This window comes from Myotis davidii, unplaced genomic scaffold (genome assembly GCF_000327345.1).
Source record: "Myotis davidii unplaced genomic scaffold, ASM32734v1 scaffold960, whole genome shotgun sequence".
In the NCBI taxonomy this organism is placed as follows: Eukaryota; Metazoa; Chordata; class Mammalia; order Chiroptera; family Vespertilionidae; genus Myotis; species Myotis davidii.
In genome coordinates, this window is record NW_006293003.1 from 2529884 (window position 1) to 2548098 (window position 18215).

General features: G+C 54.2%; 1 protein-coding gene across 1 annotated transcript in view; it reads right to left on the reverse strand.

The window, feature by feature from the left end:
* EVC2 (Ellis van Creveld syndrome 2) overlaps positions 1-14102 on the reverse strand; it is a 42031-nt gene extending 27929 nt beyond the window's left edge. The window contains exons 1-7 of the mRNA XM_015565799.1: positions 14073-14102; positions 13519-13587; positions 11343-11529; positions 10162-10271; positions 8415-8468; positions 6767-6901; positions 2083-2222 (exon numbers count right to left, since the gene is read on the reverse strand). Coding sequence (XP_015421285.1) covers positions 2083-2222; positions 6767-6901; positions 8415-8468; positions 10162-10271; positions 11343-11529; positions 13519-13587; positions 14073-14102 — 725 coding nt within the window. The remainder of the gene's footprint in view (positions 1-2082; positions 2223-6766; positions 6902-8414; positions 8469-10161; positions 10272-11342; positions 11530-13518; positions 13588-14072) is intronic.
* Positions 14103-18215: the final 4113 nt, after the last annotated feature.

The following is an 18215-nucleotide window of genomic DNA, read 5'->3' on the forward strand; positions in this document are numbered from 1 at the left end:
TGCCACCGGCCCTGGCTTCTTTTTTTACTATATTTTTTAAATTGATTTCAGAGAGGAAGGGAGAGGGAGAGACATATAAAAACATCAATGATGAGTCCGCTGCCTCCTGCACGCCCCACACTGGAGATGGAGCCTGAAACCCGGGCCTGTGCCCTGACTGGGAATCGAACCGTGACCTCCTGGTTCATAGGTCAACACTCAACCACTGAGCCACACTGGCCGGGCTGTCCTGTCCTCTTTTTGATCGTCAAATGCCACCCCCTGAGTTCTGCACATGCTGCCCCCCACGGAGTGCCCATCACTGAAGCCTCCATGCAGCCGACCCTCCCTTGGAGGGACCTCCCTGACCCCGAACTAGAGCAGCCATTCCCGCTGCTGCCCTGCCCTGGCCACGGGGACGCGTGCGCAGCTGCCGGGGTCACGCCTGTATTTTGTCGTGAACTTGGTGGGGACAGAAGCCAGGACTCTGGAGCACCCCGCAGCCTGCCACCGGGCCCACGCAGAAGGGGCCCCGCGGGAGCTGCTGTCTGAGCGATCCACCTGGAAATCACCGCACCGCGAACCAAGAACCCAACCAAAGGACAAGCGAACAACGGAGACCGGGGCGAGCGGCCTCAGGGCTGAGCGGAGGAACAAAGCCACGGCTCGGGGTGTTTCTATAGACGCAAGAGCGGTCACAGGAGCACACCCCACGGCGGCACAGACCCGTTTCCAACAGGCGCCGTTCAGCAACGGCTCCCGGAACCCCCGCTTCCACGAAGCACAATTCTGAGAGCTCAGAGGCGGTGCTGGCCGCATCAAAAGGCGGCAATAAGCGTGTGATACAGGCCTCCCAGAGGAACAGGAAGCAAACGCAGGCCTGGAACTCCGTTCTCATTTTCCTTGCCTCGCTGGGAAAACCTAAGTTCAGGCTCTTTAAAAAGCTGTTGTATCAGGCCGGGGCCCAAACCCATGACCACGTGTGACCTTGGGCAAAACCAACAAACCTTTCTGAGCATCAGCCTCCCCCGAGAGTTGCTGCCAGAATTAAGGAAGATCTCGGACAAGAGGTGGTCGGCGGTGGTCAGGCCAGAGCGAGGCCCGAGCTCAAACCCTGCTGGGACCAGCCAGTGGCGCCCCGTTCCTCCTTCCTCCTGTCCCAGCATGCTGGGGCTGAGCCACCTCCATCAGGGCAACAGTCAGGGAGCCTAATATAAATTTCAAAGGAGCCCGGGCTGGTAGAGCATCGGCCCGCACACCTAAGGGTTACAGGTTCAATCCCCGGTCAAGGGCACGGACCTGGGTTGCAGGTTCAATCATGAGGGAAGCAACCAATCGATGTGCCCCCTCCCCCCTCCCCTCCCCTCCTTGCCTCCCTTCCATTCTCTCTAAAAATCAATGGAAAAAATATCCTTGGGCGAGGATTAACAACAACAACAATCTAAGGAAATATCCCCTCCTCAAGTCCTCTCCGCAGAGCTGGCCTCCAGAGAAACAGCCACGCAAGCCAAGCAAATGCCCTTTGTCAAAAATCAGTCAGGGAGCCTGGCCGGTGTGGCTCAGTAGTTGAGCAATGACCTATGAACCAGGAAGTCATGTTTCGATTCCCGGTCAGGGCACATACCCAGGTTGTGGGCTCAATCCCCAGTGTGGAGCGTGCAGGAGGCCGCCGATCAAACATTCTCTCTCATCATTGATGTTTCTCTTTCTCTCTCTTCCTCCCTCTCTGAAATCAATAAAAATATATTAACATAATAATAATAATACCACCTGCTCTGGAGAGCATTCCCGTAACCCTCTCAGAGGCAATCACTTCTTTGGGCTCAGCTGGCCCTGATCTTCCCCGTAGCGTGCTGCTCATCAAACTCTGACGGGCACTAGGTCAGCCTGTCTCATAGCACAAACGAGTCTCATTCACCTCTTCTCCCAAGTACCAAGCATAGCGTTCAGTGCATGGCAGTTGCTCAATTATGACCACTGAGTAATGAGTGACTGCATGAGTTCATGAATGAATGAAACGTGGCCAGCGTTCGCTGCTCTCATGCCTCTCCCGTTAAGCCACTCACCACAGCTAAGAAAGCATCATGGGATTAGAATTCTTACTCTTCCAGGGCCTGCAGCATGCTCCCGGGGTCCTCTGAGGACAGGATGCCGATCATCTGGTCATTCAGAGCCAGATCCTCATTCACACCGCCGGCCGCCGTGAACTGGGAGTGCTCCAGCCTGCTCTCCTGATGCCGAGCCTTCGGGAGAATTACAGAAACAACTGAGTAGGCCTTGTCGCGAATATCGCGTGTGGAAAGTCAGGAGGGAAGGTGGGGACTCATAGGCCTCACCTCTGTGAGCAGGGTAAACTCATCAAAGAAATAGGATCATAATTCCAGGAGCCCTGCACAGAGTGACGTGGCTAAAGCAAAGCAATGAATGGATAGACCTGTGGTTGGCAAACTGCGGTTCGCAAGCCACATGCAGCTCTTTGGCCCCTTGAGTGTGGCTCTTCCACAAAATACCGACTTCTGTGCATGGGCCACGAAGTTTCAATCGCATTGTGCATGTGTGCACCCGCACGTGGTATTTTGTGGGAAGAGCCACACTCAAGGGGCCAAAGAGCCGCATGTGGCTCATGAGCCGCAGTTTGCCAACCTTTGCAACCAGTCAAGACCTATACAAATACTTCACCATCACCACCATCACCATCATCATCACCAACAACACCACCACCATCGCCATCCTCACCATCACCATCACAATACCATTATCATCACCTTCACCACCATCACCACTACCACATCATTACCATCATTGTCACCATAACCACCACCATCATAATCATCACTATCACCATCCATATCCTCACCATCACCACCATCATCATCATCATCATCAGCATCACTATCACCATCATATCCTCACCATCACCACCATCATCATCATCATCATCAGCATCACTATCACCATCATATCCTCACCATCACCACCATCATCATCATCATCATCAGCATCACTATCACCATCATATCCTCACCATCACCACCATCATCATCATCATCATCAGCATCACTATCACCATCATATCCTCGCCATCACCACCATCATCATCATCATCATCAGCATCACTATCACCATCATATCCTCGCCATCACCACCATCATCATCATCATCATCAGCATCACTATCACCATCATATCCTCACCATCACCACCATCATCATAACCATCACTACCACCATCATATCCTCACCATCACCAACATCATCGGCATCACCATCGGGTAGAGAAAAATTACAGATGGCAGATGGACTTCAACATCATGAATTTGCCAGGTTTCTAATCAGCATATACAATTGTAAGATTGAAGTGACATCAGAAATAATTAAGCCCAACCCTCTGATGGGATCGATGACACGTCTGTTTTGTCCCTGCCGTGGTTCTTTTTTTTTTTTTTTTTTTAATATATTTTATTGATTTTTTACAGAGAGAAAGGGAGAGAGATAGAGAGTTAGAAACATCGATGAGAGAGAAACATCGATCAGCTGCCTCCTGCACATCCCCCGCCGGAGATGTGCGCGCAACCCAGGTACATGCCCTTGACCGGAATCGAACCTGGGACCTTTCAGTCCGCAGGCCGACGCTCTATCCACTGAGCCAAACCGGTTTCGGCCCTGCCGTGGTTCTTGATCCAGCATCTAGAAGGGTTCAGCAATCTGGAGAAGGCTGTGTGTAACTTAAAGGGTCTAAAGACGAAGCATAATTTTGAAAGGCATATGGGGGTCAGAGGAGCTTAGCTAAAAGGAACTAAGATCTCCTTGTCTCAGGACACCATGCTTTTTATTAACACAAATTGTCCTGAGGCGAGGTGGAGCTACACACTTCAGAGGGTCAGGGTTTCGTATACAGAGTCTATTGTCAGAATGGGGAGAATTAGCCTACGGCTGTTCATCATCCCTTTTCAGGTTTGGGGAAATGCCATCAGCCATTCCCAATAGGTGACAACATCTGTGACTCAGCCCTTGTTGAGTCCCCAAGTTCCATGAACCTTTTGATGAAACTCTTGCAATTATGACCTGCTGGAATTGGCTTCTGGCAGTCCTCAATATTAATTCTGCAGAAATGGGTGATAACTATAGCTAACATTTAACAATAATTCCTGCCCCAGGGCCTTGTATGTGTTATATCATGAAACTATCACAACACAATAAGTGTTGTCGCCCCCACTTTACATATGAGGAACCTGCAGCTCAGAGAGGTGAAATAACATGTGAGTTGACATAGATCATAAAGGGCCAAGTGGGTATTTGATCCCAAGACAATCTAACCCTAAAGGCTTCTGTTTTACATAATGTCTTATCGGTTGCCACCATGCTTGCAAAAACGAAGAAAAATGTGAAAAGATTTCATTCTGTGCCGCAGGAAAAAAAATACCATAAGTGTTTTCAACCTTAAATCAAATTCACACTTTGCTTTCCTCTCCGCAGTTGTAATGATCAGCCTTTAATCTTCAGGAAATGAATCCTGCTCCTACATCAAAGTGAAGGATGAGTTTTGTTCTTCTGTGACTGATAACAGCTTCGGGAGAGTGAGCAGGACGCCTGAGGAGATGGCCATTTTTCTCCTCACTCTTGCTGCCAAGGAGATTGTGGGCTGACCTCACACTGAAACGACAATTCTTTCCTCTGGGGAAGCAGAAGCAAAGTGAACAAGGGGGCAAGCCTTCCAGCCTCCAGAGAGAGGGGACTTCCAAAAGCCAGCCTACATTTGGCCACTTAAAGCAAGTTGTTTAATTTCACGGGCTTCAGTTTCCCCAACATAAAGAGGGAGAAAGATGATAGCTGTTCCTCCAAGTTGTTGGGCCTCTGGGTAACAGCAGCTCCAGCCCTCCATGGCCCTGAAGAAGCACTGACTCCCAGCAGTGCCTTCGGCAGCAGTCCCACAGAGCTCCTCTCACTCAATGAGTGCTGTCCTGCTTTCTCCAATACAGCATCATCATCACCATCACCAATATCATAATCATTATCACCGTCATCATCACCATCACTACACAATCACCAACATCATAATCACCAGCACCATCATCATCACCATCACTACACAATCACCAACATCATAATCACTATCACCATCACCATCATCATCATCATCATCATCACCAACATAATCACTATTACCATTATCATCACCATCACCAACATCATAATCACTATCACCATCATCATCACTATCACCAACATCATAATCACTATCATCATCATCATCACTATCACCAACATCATAATTACCATCACCAACATAATCACTATCACCATTATCGTCACCATCACCAACATCATAATCACTATCACCATCATCATCATCACTATCACCAACATCATCATCACTCATCATAGGAAGGGAGGAACCACCATCATCATCACCACTATCATCACTATCACCATCACCAACATCATAATCACTATCGCCATCATCATCACCACCATCACTACCATCATCACTACCATCACTACCATCATCATCACTATCACTATCGCCATCATCATCATCACCATCACCACCATCACCATCATCATGTAAAGGAAAATTATAGTCGGCGAATGACTTCCACATCAAGAATCTGGCAGTTTTCTGATCAGAACACAGAATTGTAAGATAGAAGTGACTGCTTGCCTGAGGCCCTATTCATTCCTTCACACATGTACTGAGTGCCTTCTAGGCACCAGGCTCTGTCGTGGGCAATGGGGATGTAGCAGGCACCATCTGTTTTCTGCCCATGTTCCCTCACCCTTGACACTTCAGTGCCTACCAGCCCAAGATCCACCAGCCTTCAGACCCGGGCCTGGGAAATACCACCCTTCACCTTGCCCCCCACCTTGGCCTCAACCAGTAACCATTGGGCCTTGGTGGATAAATACCCCAGCTCCTTCCCTGAGGTTCATTCCACCGTCCCCAGAGTTCCTGAGCACAATAAAGCTCCAGGTGCCCACAGGGGTAACTGGATGGGCTGCCTTCCTTCCTGCCTTGCTCCCCCAGCCCTCACCATTACTCCCTGGGGTCCCTTCACATATAAACTATCCGGAATTTGGATCCTGGTCTCAGGATGTGCTTCTAGGGGAACCCAGACCAAGACAGGAATACGGAGACTGAGGAGTTCAGAGGGGCCCAACAGATGAGGGAAGTGCTGCATGGGGTCTGCAGAACCTAGTGTGGGAAACCAGGGAGAAGCCCCTAATTCAGCCAGGAAGTGGCCAGTGCTGACTTCCAGGGACAGGCAAGGCCCGAGCTGAGTCTTAAAGGACAGGTCCAAATTAGGCTCAATGAGGAGCGGAGACCGAAGAAGCCCTGAGGCGAGCTGGAGGGCTCGGCACTCCCAGAGAATGCCAAGTCACGGGGGGAGGGTTCGGCTGCAGTGTGAGGCGGAACGTGGCAGGAGCGGTGGGCAGAGGCAGGGCCCGGGGGCCGTATAAGCCATGCCAGGGAGCCCGGGCTTCCCCCTGAGGATGAAGTGGGTCTCCAACGGCATTTCAGCGGGGAGTGTGGAACAGGACCTGAGTTAGGGTGTGACAAGACGACGGAGCTGGCCACACAAGTGGGCACTCAGTTATTCAGCCAGATCGCAGGGGTTCTCCGCACTGGCCACTCGCAGGGGCCTGGACATGAGCGCTTGTCCGTAGTTCCCCAGGGGATTTTGATGTCCACCCGGAATTGAGACCCACTGAACTGGAGGATAAACTTCAACTTCACAACCATCACCAAGCAAACGCCCCCCCGGGAAGAAGATGCGCACGGAGACTCACCTGATACCTGGTGAACATGCTTCTCTTGAAACACTGATAGCGAACCATGAAGAAAAGCGTGACCCAGGTCAGCACAAGGGAGACGATGAAGGCCACAAAGAAGCCGGCTGCGTGAAGGCCGTGGTTTGGTAGAACCTACGGGGACAAGAGCGTGACAGGGATTCACCTGCGGTCATACGTTACATCTTTCAAGTTGAGCTACAACTTCCTTATAGCAGAACACGGATGGAGTCAGCGAGACCAAGCTGGGGTTGGACCCAGCTTGCCACCTACTAGCTGGTGCCCTTAAGACAGCGGTTCTCAACCTGTGGGTCGCGACCATCCTGCATATCAGATATTTACAATACGATTCATAACAGTAGCAACATTACAGTTATGAAGTAGCAACGAAAATAATTTTATGGTTGGGTCACAACATGAGGAACTGTATTAAAGGGCGCAAAAGAACCACTGCCTTAAGAGAAGTCTAGTTTATCGATTTTTCCTTTTGTTGCCTGTGCTTTTGGTGTCATAGCCAAGAAATCATTGCCAATCCAATGCCATGAAGCTTTCCCGCTATGTTTTCTTCTAAGTTTCATAGTTTTAGATCTTACATTTGTCTTTGATCATTTTGGGCTAATTTTGGTAGATGCCGTAAGATAAGGGCTCAACCTCATTCTTGTGCATGTGGAGATCCAGTTTCCCCAACATCACTTGTTGGAATGACTGTCCCTGCCCCCATCGCATGGTCTTGTCGCTCTTGTTGGAAATCATTTGACTATACATGTGAGGTTTTACCCTGGGCTTCTGATTCTATTCCATTGGTCCATGTCTGTCTTTATGCCAGTACCCTGCAGGTTTGATGACTGTAGCTTTGTGGTACGTTATGAAGTCAGGAAGTGTATGACTTCCAGTTTTGTTCTTTTTTAGGTTATTTTGGCAATTCAGAGTTCCTTGGGAGTCCATATGAATTTTAGGATGGGTTTTCCTATTTCTACAAAAAGATGCCGTTGGCATTTTGACAGAAATTGCATTGAATCTGCAGATCAGAACAACATGAGGTCTTCCGGTCCTCGTGCACGGATGGCCTAACCCTTAGTTGTGTCTCCTCTCATTTCCCTCAGCGGCACTTTGTGGTGCTCACTGTACAAGTCTTTCTCCTCTTGGTTAAGTTTCTTCCCCAGTACCCGATTCTCTTTGATGCTACAGTAAATGAAATTGTTTTCATAATTTCCTTTTTGTATTGTTCATTGTAAGTGGACAGACATGCAACTGATTTGTGTGTGCTGGATTTTTAATAGCATAATACTTATGTCCTAATGTAACATTTTTAAAGAAGATACAAAACTATATACACAAGAAAATTCCAATTTCATTTAAGTAAAAATAATATCTATGCACACAGACACGCATGTAACCCAGAGCTGGTCCGCAGTGGGCCTGGGATGCACAGCCGGCAGCCTGGCTGTAGTCTTCGTGCCACAGCCGACTCTCGGGCTCCGGCCTCAGCGGACCTTCCCCCAGGAGCCCTGCCCCTGGGTCCTCAGATGCACGCAGCCCCAGCCTGCTGTGGGGCACGGCCACCCCCAGGTTCTGAGAGGGGACTGCACCCCATGGGCATAAACACACCCGGGGCAGCAGGAGCGCCCAGGCTGGAACTTCCTCTTACCGTTACTGTTTCCTCTGCTGTGATGGTGAGCAGGGCTTTCAGCTGTGTTCTGTTCTAGACAACAAACAAACAAAAAACGTGTTGGACAGCGGGTTTTGGAGTCTGACCCGTGGGGTAACGTTTGCTGTACTTCCCACCCACTGTGCCCAGAGCCCAACGGGGCCTGACTGTTGGGGTGTCAGAGCGTGCAGGGGTCTTAGTCCCATCAGGGCGGGAGGTGGGACCTGGGAAGCTGCCTGCTCTCCAGAGGCGCTGTGGCTCCTACCCCGTGTCCTCACTGAGTCACTGGCGGCCAGCTGCGGCCGAGCGCGACGGCCAGGTCCTAACCGGCTCACACTGCACGCTCCTCTCCCTCGGGCCCCGCCCTGTCTTCCGACACCCAAGGCCCAAGCAGACAGGAGCTTCAAGCGCCGCGGAGCTGGTCTTCGCCCTGGAAAACGTCCGCCCTCACCCAGGCTCAGGGCAAACACTCCGGGCTGGGAAACAGGGTCCATCAGCGCGTGAAGTCAGAGGCGCAGCCGGGCCCTCCCTGCAGGACCCGGGGCTGCGCTGCCACCGCCCCGAGCTGCAATGTTGGCTCTGACAACCCTGTCATCTGGGACTTGATTTAACCCACCCGGTTGCCAGGCCTCTGACATCGGGAGTGCTTCTTCTAGGCCGTTTTATCTCTATTTTTTACTCTTCTCTGTCCTCCGTCCTTGACTATGTACTGAATTATTTTCTGAGAGATTTGTCTTTTCCAACGGTTTCCTATCATTTTCTTGTATCCAGCCCTTCCCTTCTGGAATCTTCCCCTTATTGCAGCAGCAACGCCACACGCAGGCCCGTCAGCCTCGGATGCGAGGGCCCGGCAGCTGTGGGTCTGGGTCTGAGTCGGCCGCTGCCCTGTGACCTGGGCGTCCCCTCTGGTCTTGTTTCCCAGGCCCGTGAATATCCCTTCTCCAAGGGCTGACGCCAGGACTGAATGGCCAAAGCAACTAGCACGGGAGCTGCTTGAGGACAAGGACAGAACCTCCCCCTCCAAGGCCCCCAGGGTGTGCACAGCGCCTGCCACACGCATGAATGCATGGGCTGAATCGTGCCCCGCCCTCCCTCCTCCCCCAAACCCCCAGGGTGAAGCCCTTCACCAGTGAGACAGGATGTGACTGTGATTAGAGATAGGGTCCTCTCAGGGGTCATTAAGGTCATCTGAGGCCATCAGGGTGGGCTCTGTCCAGTGGGACTGGTGGCCTTATGAGGAGGGGAGGACACAGAGGGACAGGCCTCAGAGGGAACCACCCTGCGGACACCCTGACCTCGGACTCCAGCCTCCGGGTGTGAGGGTATAAGTTGCTGTTTTAAGCCATCTCATCCGCCACACTTGGTCATGCAGCTCCCGCAAACCAACCAGGGCGAAGGCCACTGGCTGGATGCTCGTTCTGCGCACGGCACGGCACGGCACGAGCATCAAAATCTAGTATTAGTGATCCTCCTAAGTCTGCCGCAGGCCCACGGCGTTCAGTGATCAAGCGGGGTCATAACGAGGGGCTCAGGGCCCCAGGCTCTCGGCAAAGTGTGTGAGATGCCTGGGCCTGTGCACTTATCCGGAATTTGATGTCATTGAAGGGGGAAGGCAGGGAAGGAAGGAGGGAGGGAGGGAGGAAGGGAGGAAGGGAGGAACAGATCGTGTGCCCTGTGTGTGGATGTTGCTAAAACCACCTCCCGGGCAGTGAGCAGGCAGACAGCAGAGCGACGCAGCCATACGCACCGCGGAGGCGCTCCGGAAGGTGAGCAGCGCCGGCAGCACCAGGACCTCTCCACGCCCACGGTCCCCGGCCTCCAGCGAGGCTGTGTAGCTGACTGAGAAGGAGTCTCCAACTGCTCAGAGAGAAGGCACAGGGGTCACGCAGCCATGCCCACCTCACCCCAGACACCCATGTCCCACCACCAACAGATAGCCACGCCCAATACCCCGACAGCCATGCCCGATACCCCCAGACACCCATGTCCCACCACACCCCAGACACCCACGTCTTCAAGAGGAGGTGGCCACCGAAGCCCACGTGGGCAGCAGGGGAGCCTTAGCGAGGAGAGCATGCCCATCCTTGGCGCCTGGCTTTTCCTTGGAAGGGGCTCTGGGCAGGTGCCAGGGGCAGGAGCCCCTCTCTGCTCCAGTGATGTCATACCTGCCCCTCCCCCCCCTCCCAGCACTGCCTCAGACGGCGTCTGTCTCCCGGGGTCTGCGCACAGCAAGCGGCGCCAAGCCAGGGCCTGCAGGTCTTACGTACGCATGCCCTCCAACTTCGCCTCCCTGTGTGACAGGCTATACCAGCCTAGCATGGGCTCCATCTCTCTGTACTTACACCTCTCTCTAGCATATCCTGGAACGGGCTCTGCTTACCGAATGATGGCAATTTTGGTCATGTGGGTGATGGATGCACTGGAGTTCACTATAAATCCATTTTTGCTCATGTTTGAGATAAGAATGAAATATAGCCCTGGCCGGTTTGGCTCAGTGAATAGAGCATCGGCCGGTGGACTGAAGGGTCCCAGGTTCGATGCCGGCCAAGGGCACATGCCCACCCGGGTTGCGGGGTCGATCCCCAGTGGGGGGCGTGCAGAAGGCAGCCGATCAATAATTCTCTCTCATCACTGATGTTTCTATCTCTCTCTCCCTCTCCCTTCCTCATTAAAATCAATAAAAATACTTTTTTAAAAAAAAGAATGGAATATATATAATACTTTAAAGACTCTTACCCCAAATCCCCTCTCCCTGTAAGTGAAGTAACAAATCCAGCCTGTCAGATGCTGATACTGGAAGGCGGTCCCCTCCTCTGACGGCCCATCCGCCGGGAGGACTAACTGGGAGAACACGTGTGCTGTGTCTAAGCGCACGCCTGTGCTCGGAGGGCCTGCTGTTCCCTCCCTGCCCGGCCCCGCCGCCACCACCTTGCAGAAACCGCTGCCTGAAGGCCTGCAGCCCAGCCGACGTCTTGTTTCCCGCCGACTCCCTGACGGCGAGGCCGGTGATGTTGTCGAGCAAAAGCAGATCCGACAGGTCGGCGGCCCCCGGCCCCGCGGTGTTGTTCACCAGCAGACGCACCTGGGCCGTCTGTGCCACGCTCGGCCCCGACACCTGGGCGGGATGGAGGGAGGGCAGATTCAGCGAGAAGGCCCTCTCCCTAAAATGGTGCTCCGGCTCGACTTGGGCGCGTTAGGTCAGGCAGAGGTCCGTGTACGCATGCACGTGTGTATACATATGTGGAGGCGCACACACGTGTGCACCCGCTCATACTTGCATGCACATGGCACAAAACGCCCCTAGGACAGAGGGCATGAGGGTCTCACATTCCCCAGGCTGATCACAGAGGCCCGGGAGAGTCCTGGCACAGCCAAGCTGTGGCCTGGCGACAGTTTGCAGTAACCGGGACCCTGGGATGCGGTGAAATCGTTCCTACGGAGAAAGCATCCCGGCACAGAACCAAAGTCAGGCTGGGGAGAGCGACACTGGGTGCCACCGAGAAAAGCCAACAGTGGGCTGTCTCACTCCCTGATTTTGAAGAGTTGGCCCCAGAGCCTGCCCGGGGCCTCTGCCTGCCACCTGGTCTCCAGCGTCGCCCGAGCTGGGCTCCTGCCTGCAGGCCTGTGCCCCTTCAGGTTCTGCCCGGCCACGTCCGGCTTGGCTGTTGGAAGCAGCCAGTGCCCAACAGCTGGGCTCCCCACCCGGGCTCTGCAAGCTTGCTCTGCTCCCCTCTCTAACTCATCTGCCACCCTCCCTACCCCTCCTTTGCCTGGCATGTCCCCAGGAAAGTGACTCAGGGATACAAGTGCAGAAAGCAGGTTGGAGACTGTGCCGTGCATACCACCTGTGTAGGGGGAAGAGGAAGGTGTGTGTCCAGATACACACAAGTACACACATGCACACTTAAGATTGCATGCACGTGGAGAAAACATCCTAGGACATGGAGGGACTGGAGCACTCATTGTAGGGGGCAGGGCACAGGACACCCTCGGGCCTAGGACAGGATGAGGGCTGTGCACAGGGGTTCGCTCAGAGGGCTCAGGCTGCCCCACCCTGCACATCCCAAGGGAAGGCTGGTCCTGGACCAGCTCCTGCGGGACTGACCTCCAACGCCCTTGGAACACCGCCTGGAAGGGGGTGTTCACACACCTGTGGATACCTGTGGGCTCAGACTACAACAGGGAGTTCGATTCCTGGTGGGGGCCTCGGGCCTTGCTGTGTCATGATGACCTCTGGGGGGGCTGGAGACTCAGTAGCTGACCCACCCCAATATAAATCCGGGACACCAAGGCTCAGGTGAGCGTCCCTGGCTGATGTCACGCTTCACTGGAAAATTAAACGCTGTCCATTCAATTCTCCAGGAGAGGGCAGCGGGCAGCTATCCCTCCAGAACGCTGCCCCACGTGTTTTCCTTTGCTGAGCACAAGCCCTTTGCTGAGTTCTGTGAGGCCTCCTGTTTGTTTAGTTTTGTTTTATTTTGTTTTGTTTTGTTAATCCTCACTCGAGGGTATTTTCCCATTGATTTTTAGAGAGTGTAAGGAAGGGGGAGAGACAGAGAGAAACCCAGAGGTGAGAGAGACACATCAACTGGTGGCCTCCTGCACATGCCCCAATCAGGGCCGGGGACCGAGCCTGCAACTGAGGCACATGCCCCTGAATGGGGAGCGACCCTTCAGTCCAGGAACCAATGCTCTACCCACTGAGCAAACTGGCTAGGATGGTAATGCCTTCTATTGAACCACTGAGCCTGAGGGTGGCTTGCGGGCCCCACCACAGGATGATGCAAAAGCCGTCTCGTAGGATGAAAGACCTAGAAGATGGTAAATAACTCTTTAAACTGTCAAGCACCACAGCCATGTGAAAACCTACGCTAAGCGATCCCAGTGGATTTTCACTAACAATAATTTCATCGTCACCAAAAAACTTAGCCCTGGTGAAATAAGATGTAAATCCCTCGTCATGTCAGCTCATCACTCACGTGCCCAGACCTGGGTAGCTAACCCTGCGGTCTCCCCGTTCTTAAATGCGTCACCTCGCTCATCGATGATGTGGGCAAAACCCAATTATCTTCCCTCCGAGCGTGAGCCCCCTCCGAGCACTCACCACCGCACATTTCTGAAAAACCACTCCGTCCTCAGAAGTTCCTTGAGTGTCTCTTGAAATGTCTCCACGCTACAAGGAAATACAGAAATTATTAGGAAACAAAACCCATGTCATGCCGCACGCATTTAGGAAAAGTGCCAGGTGCACTTTTGAGGGGTAAAGAAATGCCTTCTGCTAGTCCAGCAACTGCCTTACTTAACCTCAGAGATTTCTTTTAAAGAGCAGCAAAGGGTTGGAACCTAAACCCAGGATGAAAGAAGAATGCGGGCTTTTCCTGGTCTGGGTGCATGGGAGCGACACCCGCTGTCACAGGGACGCCACAAACCAGGGCTGGCATTTCAGCCAGAGGCATTAATGACTGTTCACGCCTCCTGGGTGTCGGCCCACGGGACACACCAGCCCACACAGCGGTGACGGAGTGGATGCGGGTCACCGTGCACTGGGCAGTCTCCCGTCAGCTGGTCCATCATCCACGTAGAGAAGGCGCCCAGGTCTGGCCCCCTCCAGCCCTGCCATGGCTCCCTGGGAAATCCCAAAGGAGAGCCCGGGCTCACCCACCAGACGCCAGCCCCGCCGCCCCTCATCCTCACAATATGTTCATCCTGCCCTTGCCACATGCCTCCTGACCCAGGCCTGGCCCCCATAAGGACACACCCTTTACCTACATCCTCTGAATCACAGACCGGGCAGGGCAGCTATCAGTGAGGTCAGTAACTATAATAATGACTATTATTTCCCTTGTGCTAGGTGTATGCCCATCACTCTATATACCCAAATTCTTTTTATTTAAAATAGCAGTGGCCCAGCACGCAAAATTGCACACAGTATGCCGCCCACCACTTCCGCGGGAGCCGGCGGGAACCAGAGGGAGGAGGTGCCGGGGGAGGGACTGAGAGGTGCTCCAGTGATGAAACCAGTCACACACAGCCCCACCCACCCACGCACGCCTGCTGTACACGCAGCCTCCTGCTGACCGGTCGTTATGCGTGAGGGCATGGCGACTATTTGCATATTAGCCTTTTATTATATAGGAGATTTTTATTGATTTCAGAGAGAAAGGGTGAGGGAGAAAGACAGAAACATCAATGATTAGAGAGAATCAGGGATGGGCTGCCTCTTGCACGCCCCACACTGGGGATCGAGCCTGCAACCTGGGCATGTGCCCTGACTGGGAATCAAACCGTGACCCTCCTGGTTCATAGGTTGATGCTCAACTACTGAGCCACACCAGCCAGGCCGTACCCAAATTCTATTTCTCCCATTTGAGAGATGTGGAAACTAAGGCTCATGGAGGCTAGCTCACCGGCCCAAGGTTGCACAGGCAGGAAGCTTGGACTCTTCCCCGGCCTGTGTGACTCCACACCCTATGATCCTTCCATAAGGCACACCCCACTCCAGAGCGCCGCCCTCCCGCTGCGCAGGGGCACAAAGACACACCGAGGAGAAGTGCCGCTCCTGAGGGCGCCTGCACGCGCAGCAGCAGCCACCAGGCCTCTGCCCCACCCCATGCTCCCGGCTCTGTGGCATGCCAGCACCCCAGCCAGTCTGAGCCCTCACGCAGGGTCCTGGCTGGCGAGTCCCTGATGCTCACCCAGCATCCTGCAACCAGCTAAGAAACACAGCTTGGCCTGGCCAACGTGGCTCAGTGGTTGAGAGTCAACCTATGAACCAGGAGGTCACGGTTCAATTCCCAGTGAGGGTACATGGCTGCTTTGTGGGCTTGATCCCCTGTAGGGGGCAAGTAGGAGGCAGCCGATCAATGATTCTCTCTCATCATTGGTATTTCTATCTTCCTCTCCCTTGTCTGAAATCAAGAAAAATCTCTATATATAAAAGGCTAAATGAGCAGCCAACCAGCCAACTGGCCAGTAGGTATGACACGCACTGACTACATAGATGCTCAACACAGGAACTGCCGAGCGACAGCAACTTTGCAGAGTGCCCTCTCACGAGCCCCTCGGGGGATGTTGGGCTGCCGGTTTCAGCCTGATCCCCGTAGGCCAGGCCAAGGGACCCCACCTGCCTGAGGGACCCTACTCACTCCGCAGATGCCCTTCGAGCCCCATAGTCTATAGTAATAAAAGTGTAATATGCAAATCGACCGAACGGGCAAACAGCAGAACGACTGTCCAGACGACCTTCCAGATGAAGCCACAGTTACGAGGGCTAAGGCAGCTGCTGGGGCTACCGCCTTGGCCTGAGGCAGCCGGAGCTGCGAAGGCCTACTCTTGCACAAATTTCGCGCATCAGGCCTCTAGTCTACAACAATAAAAGGGTAATATGCTAATTAGACTGGATGTCATTCAGACAAAGCTGGGGCTGTGAGGGAAGCCTGGGTCCCAGGTGCCAGAGGGAAGCCGGTGCTGGCAGCCGGGGGAAGGAAGGCCTACTCTTGCACAATTTTTCATGCATCGGGCCTCTAGTATATTTAAAAAAGAAAAAGAAATACAGCTTGTAGAGCAAATACGCGCAGGAGGGGCAGCTGAGCACAGAGGTGCTGATGCAGGAGGGCGGCAGACACGGAGGCGCTGCCGTGAGAGGCTTCCACGAGTTAGCTGAGGGCACCCCAGCCTTCCATCTGCTCAGGCCCAGGTCTTCACTTACTAGTACGTCCTTGACTCCTCTCTGTCAACCCACACCCACTCCCAGCAAATCCCACTGCCTCGACTCTACCTTCAAAACATTCCCACAACTCAGCAGCGCTCACCGCCCTGTCCAGCTCGTCTCCATCGCCCACCTGGTCTCCACCTGCCTCCTCTCTTGGTCTCCTGGCCCCCTCCGCTGCCCTGTGCTCTATTCTCACCCCACCACAGGGATGCTTTAATAGGGCGGCTCAGAGCACGTCACGTGCCTGCTCCCATGGCCTCCATCCCACTCAGAGTACCAGCTGGAGGCCCGACCACTGGCTCCTCTCTTCCTGTGGGGCCTTTCCTGGCCCCTCCTCACCCTCTGACCTCACCCCTGCCCTCCCCCTGCTCTGCTCCTGCTGCACAGGCCTCCTTGAAGCCCTGGACCCCACCAAGCAGACCCCCCAATGGCCTTGGTCTCACTATTATCTCAGCCTGGAAAGCTCTTCTCCAACATGACCTGGACCTCATTCATCCCATACAGGGAGGGCTGTGCTCAACGGGCCGCCTCCTCAAAGCGCCTCCCTGGCCACCCTGTCTGGAGGGCACTCGTCGCCCTCTCTCGATCCCCTTCGCCCGCTGTATTGCTCTCTGTCGCCTCAACCACCACCTGTCACACCAGGGCGACAGCATTACCTAGTGCCCTTCTCCTGTCCCAGAAGGCAGGTCTCCTACGAGCAGGGACTGCCCTGTGCTCTTGTGTCCGGAGCCCCCAGAGCCCCCAGGGGGCCCTCCGGAAGCACTGGGGACGAATGGCCCTCTAGAAGCCCCTTGTCCACTCCGCCCTTCACCCTCTCTCCTTCCAGCAAACCTGCAGGAGAACTGTCCCTGGGGATGGGAATATTCTATGGTCCGGGCTTCCAATACATCAGCCATCAGCACAGGGGCCACCGAGCACTTGACATGTTTATGTTTAAACAGCCACACGTGGCTCTGGCTACTGAACTGGACAGAGCAGGTGGCGACCGTGTGGGAAATGGGGTAAGTGCCTATTGGCTCACCTCTGCAGGAGGAGAGAGAGGGAGGATAGGTTAACAGGGAGCATTTATGTTCAGGTTTTCAAAGCACTTTCTTTGAGAGCCGAGCAACAATCTTCTATCAGAACGTTCGGCACTGGCTTCCCGAGGGAGGAGCAGGTGCAGAACAGCAAGGAGGGGGGTGGAGGGGGCGATGCCTCTGGACCAGGGCCAGGGCCTGAGCACAGGGCTCCCTGCAAAGCCAGGCCACCTTCTCGGTGGCAGGAACAGGCCAGGGGACCCTGTGGAATGCCTGGCAGGTGCTTTTTAAAAGCTCAGTAATTGACACCATGGTATCACCTTTGTCTTCTCTAGGAAAAACCTGAGAACCAATAATAGAAAGTGAAGGAGATCTCATTAAGAGACCTGCTATCTGTAGCCCCCTCCGCAGGTGCCCTGGGGCAGCAGATAGAGACCCCTCCTGGACCAGGGGGCCGGAGGACCCCAGGGTGGGGATAGCCCCTGAGCCCACATTCCTGGGAACAGAGGCTGGGGTTTGCCATGGGCCTCGGGGTGTACACAGGGGAGGGACGTGGTCAGAGGTATACACTTGGACAGGTCACCTAGAGATCTGGGGAGACGGGTGAGAGAGAGCACAAATCAGGGGGCTGGGGAGACCCAGGGAAAACAGTCCCGGAAGGCCAGAGGGGAAGGGGTGGCGACTGAACCAGGGCAGGTGGCCCTGCGGGAGGGGCAGACATCTGGGCTGATGAGGAGAAAAAGGCAGCAGGACTGGTGACCATTTGGGGGAGAAGAGGTGAAATCTAGGGTGACAGCCAGGGCTTCGCGCCTTCCCAGTTTGGGGACCGCAGAGGGAGGAGCAGGGTGGAGAGGGAAGTGGCTAAATCCGCCCGCCAGGAGAGCGGTCGGGCGCAACTCCAGCCAGTGATCCCCAAACTGTTCCCTTGGCAACGGGCGCTCCGGGTGGAGCGCTCCCTCCCTAAGTCGCTCTGGGCCATGAACTCCCCAAACTCTCACATCGCGCCCTGCGCCCTCCCTTTCTGCTCAGATCCCGGGCCCAGCCGCCGCAGTCAGACCCGAGCCGGGCGCCCTC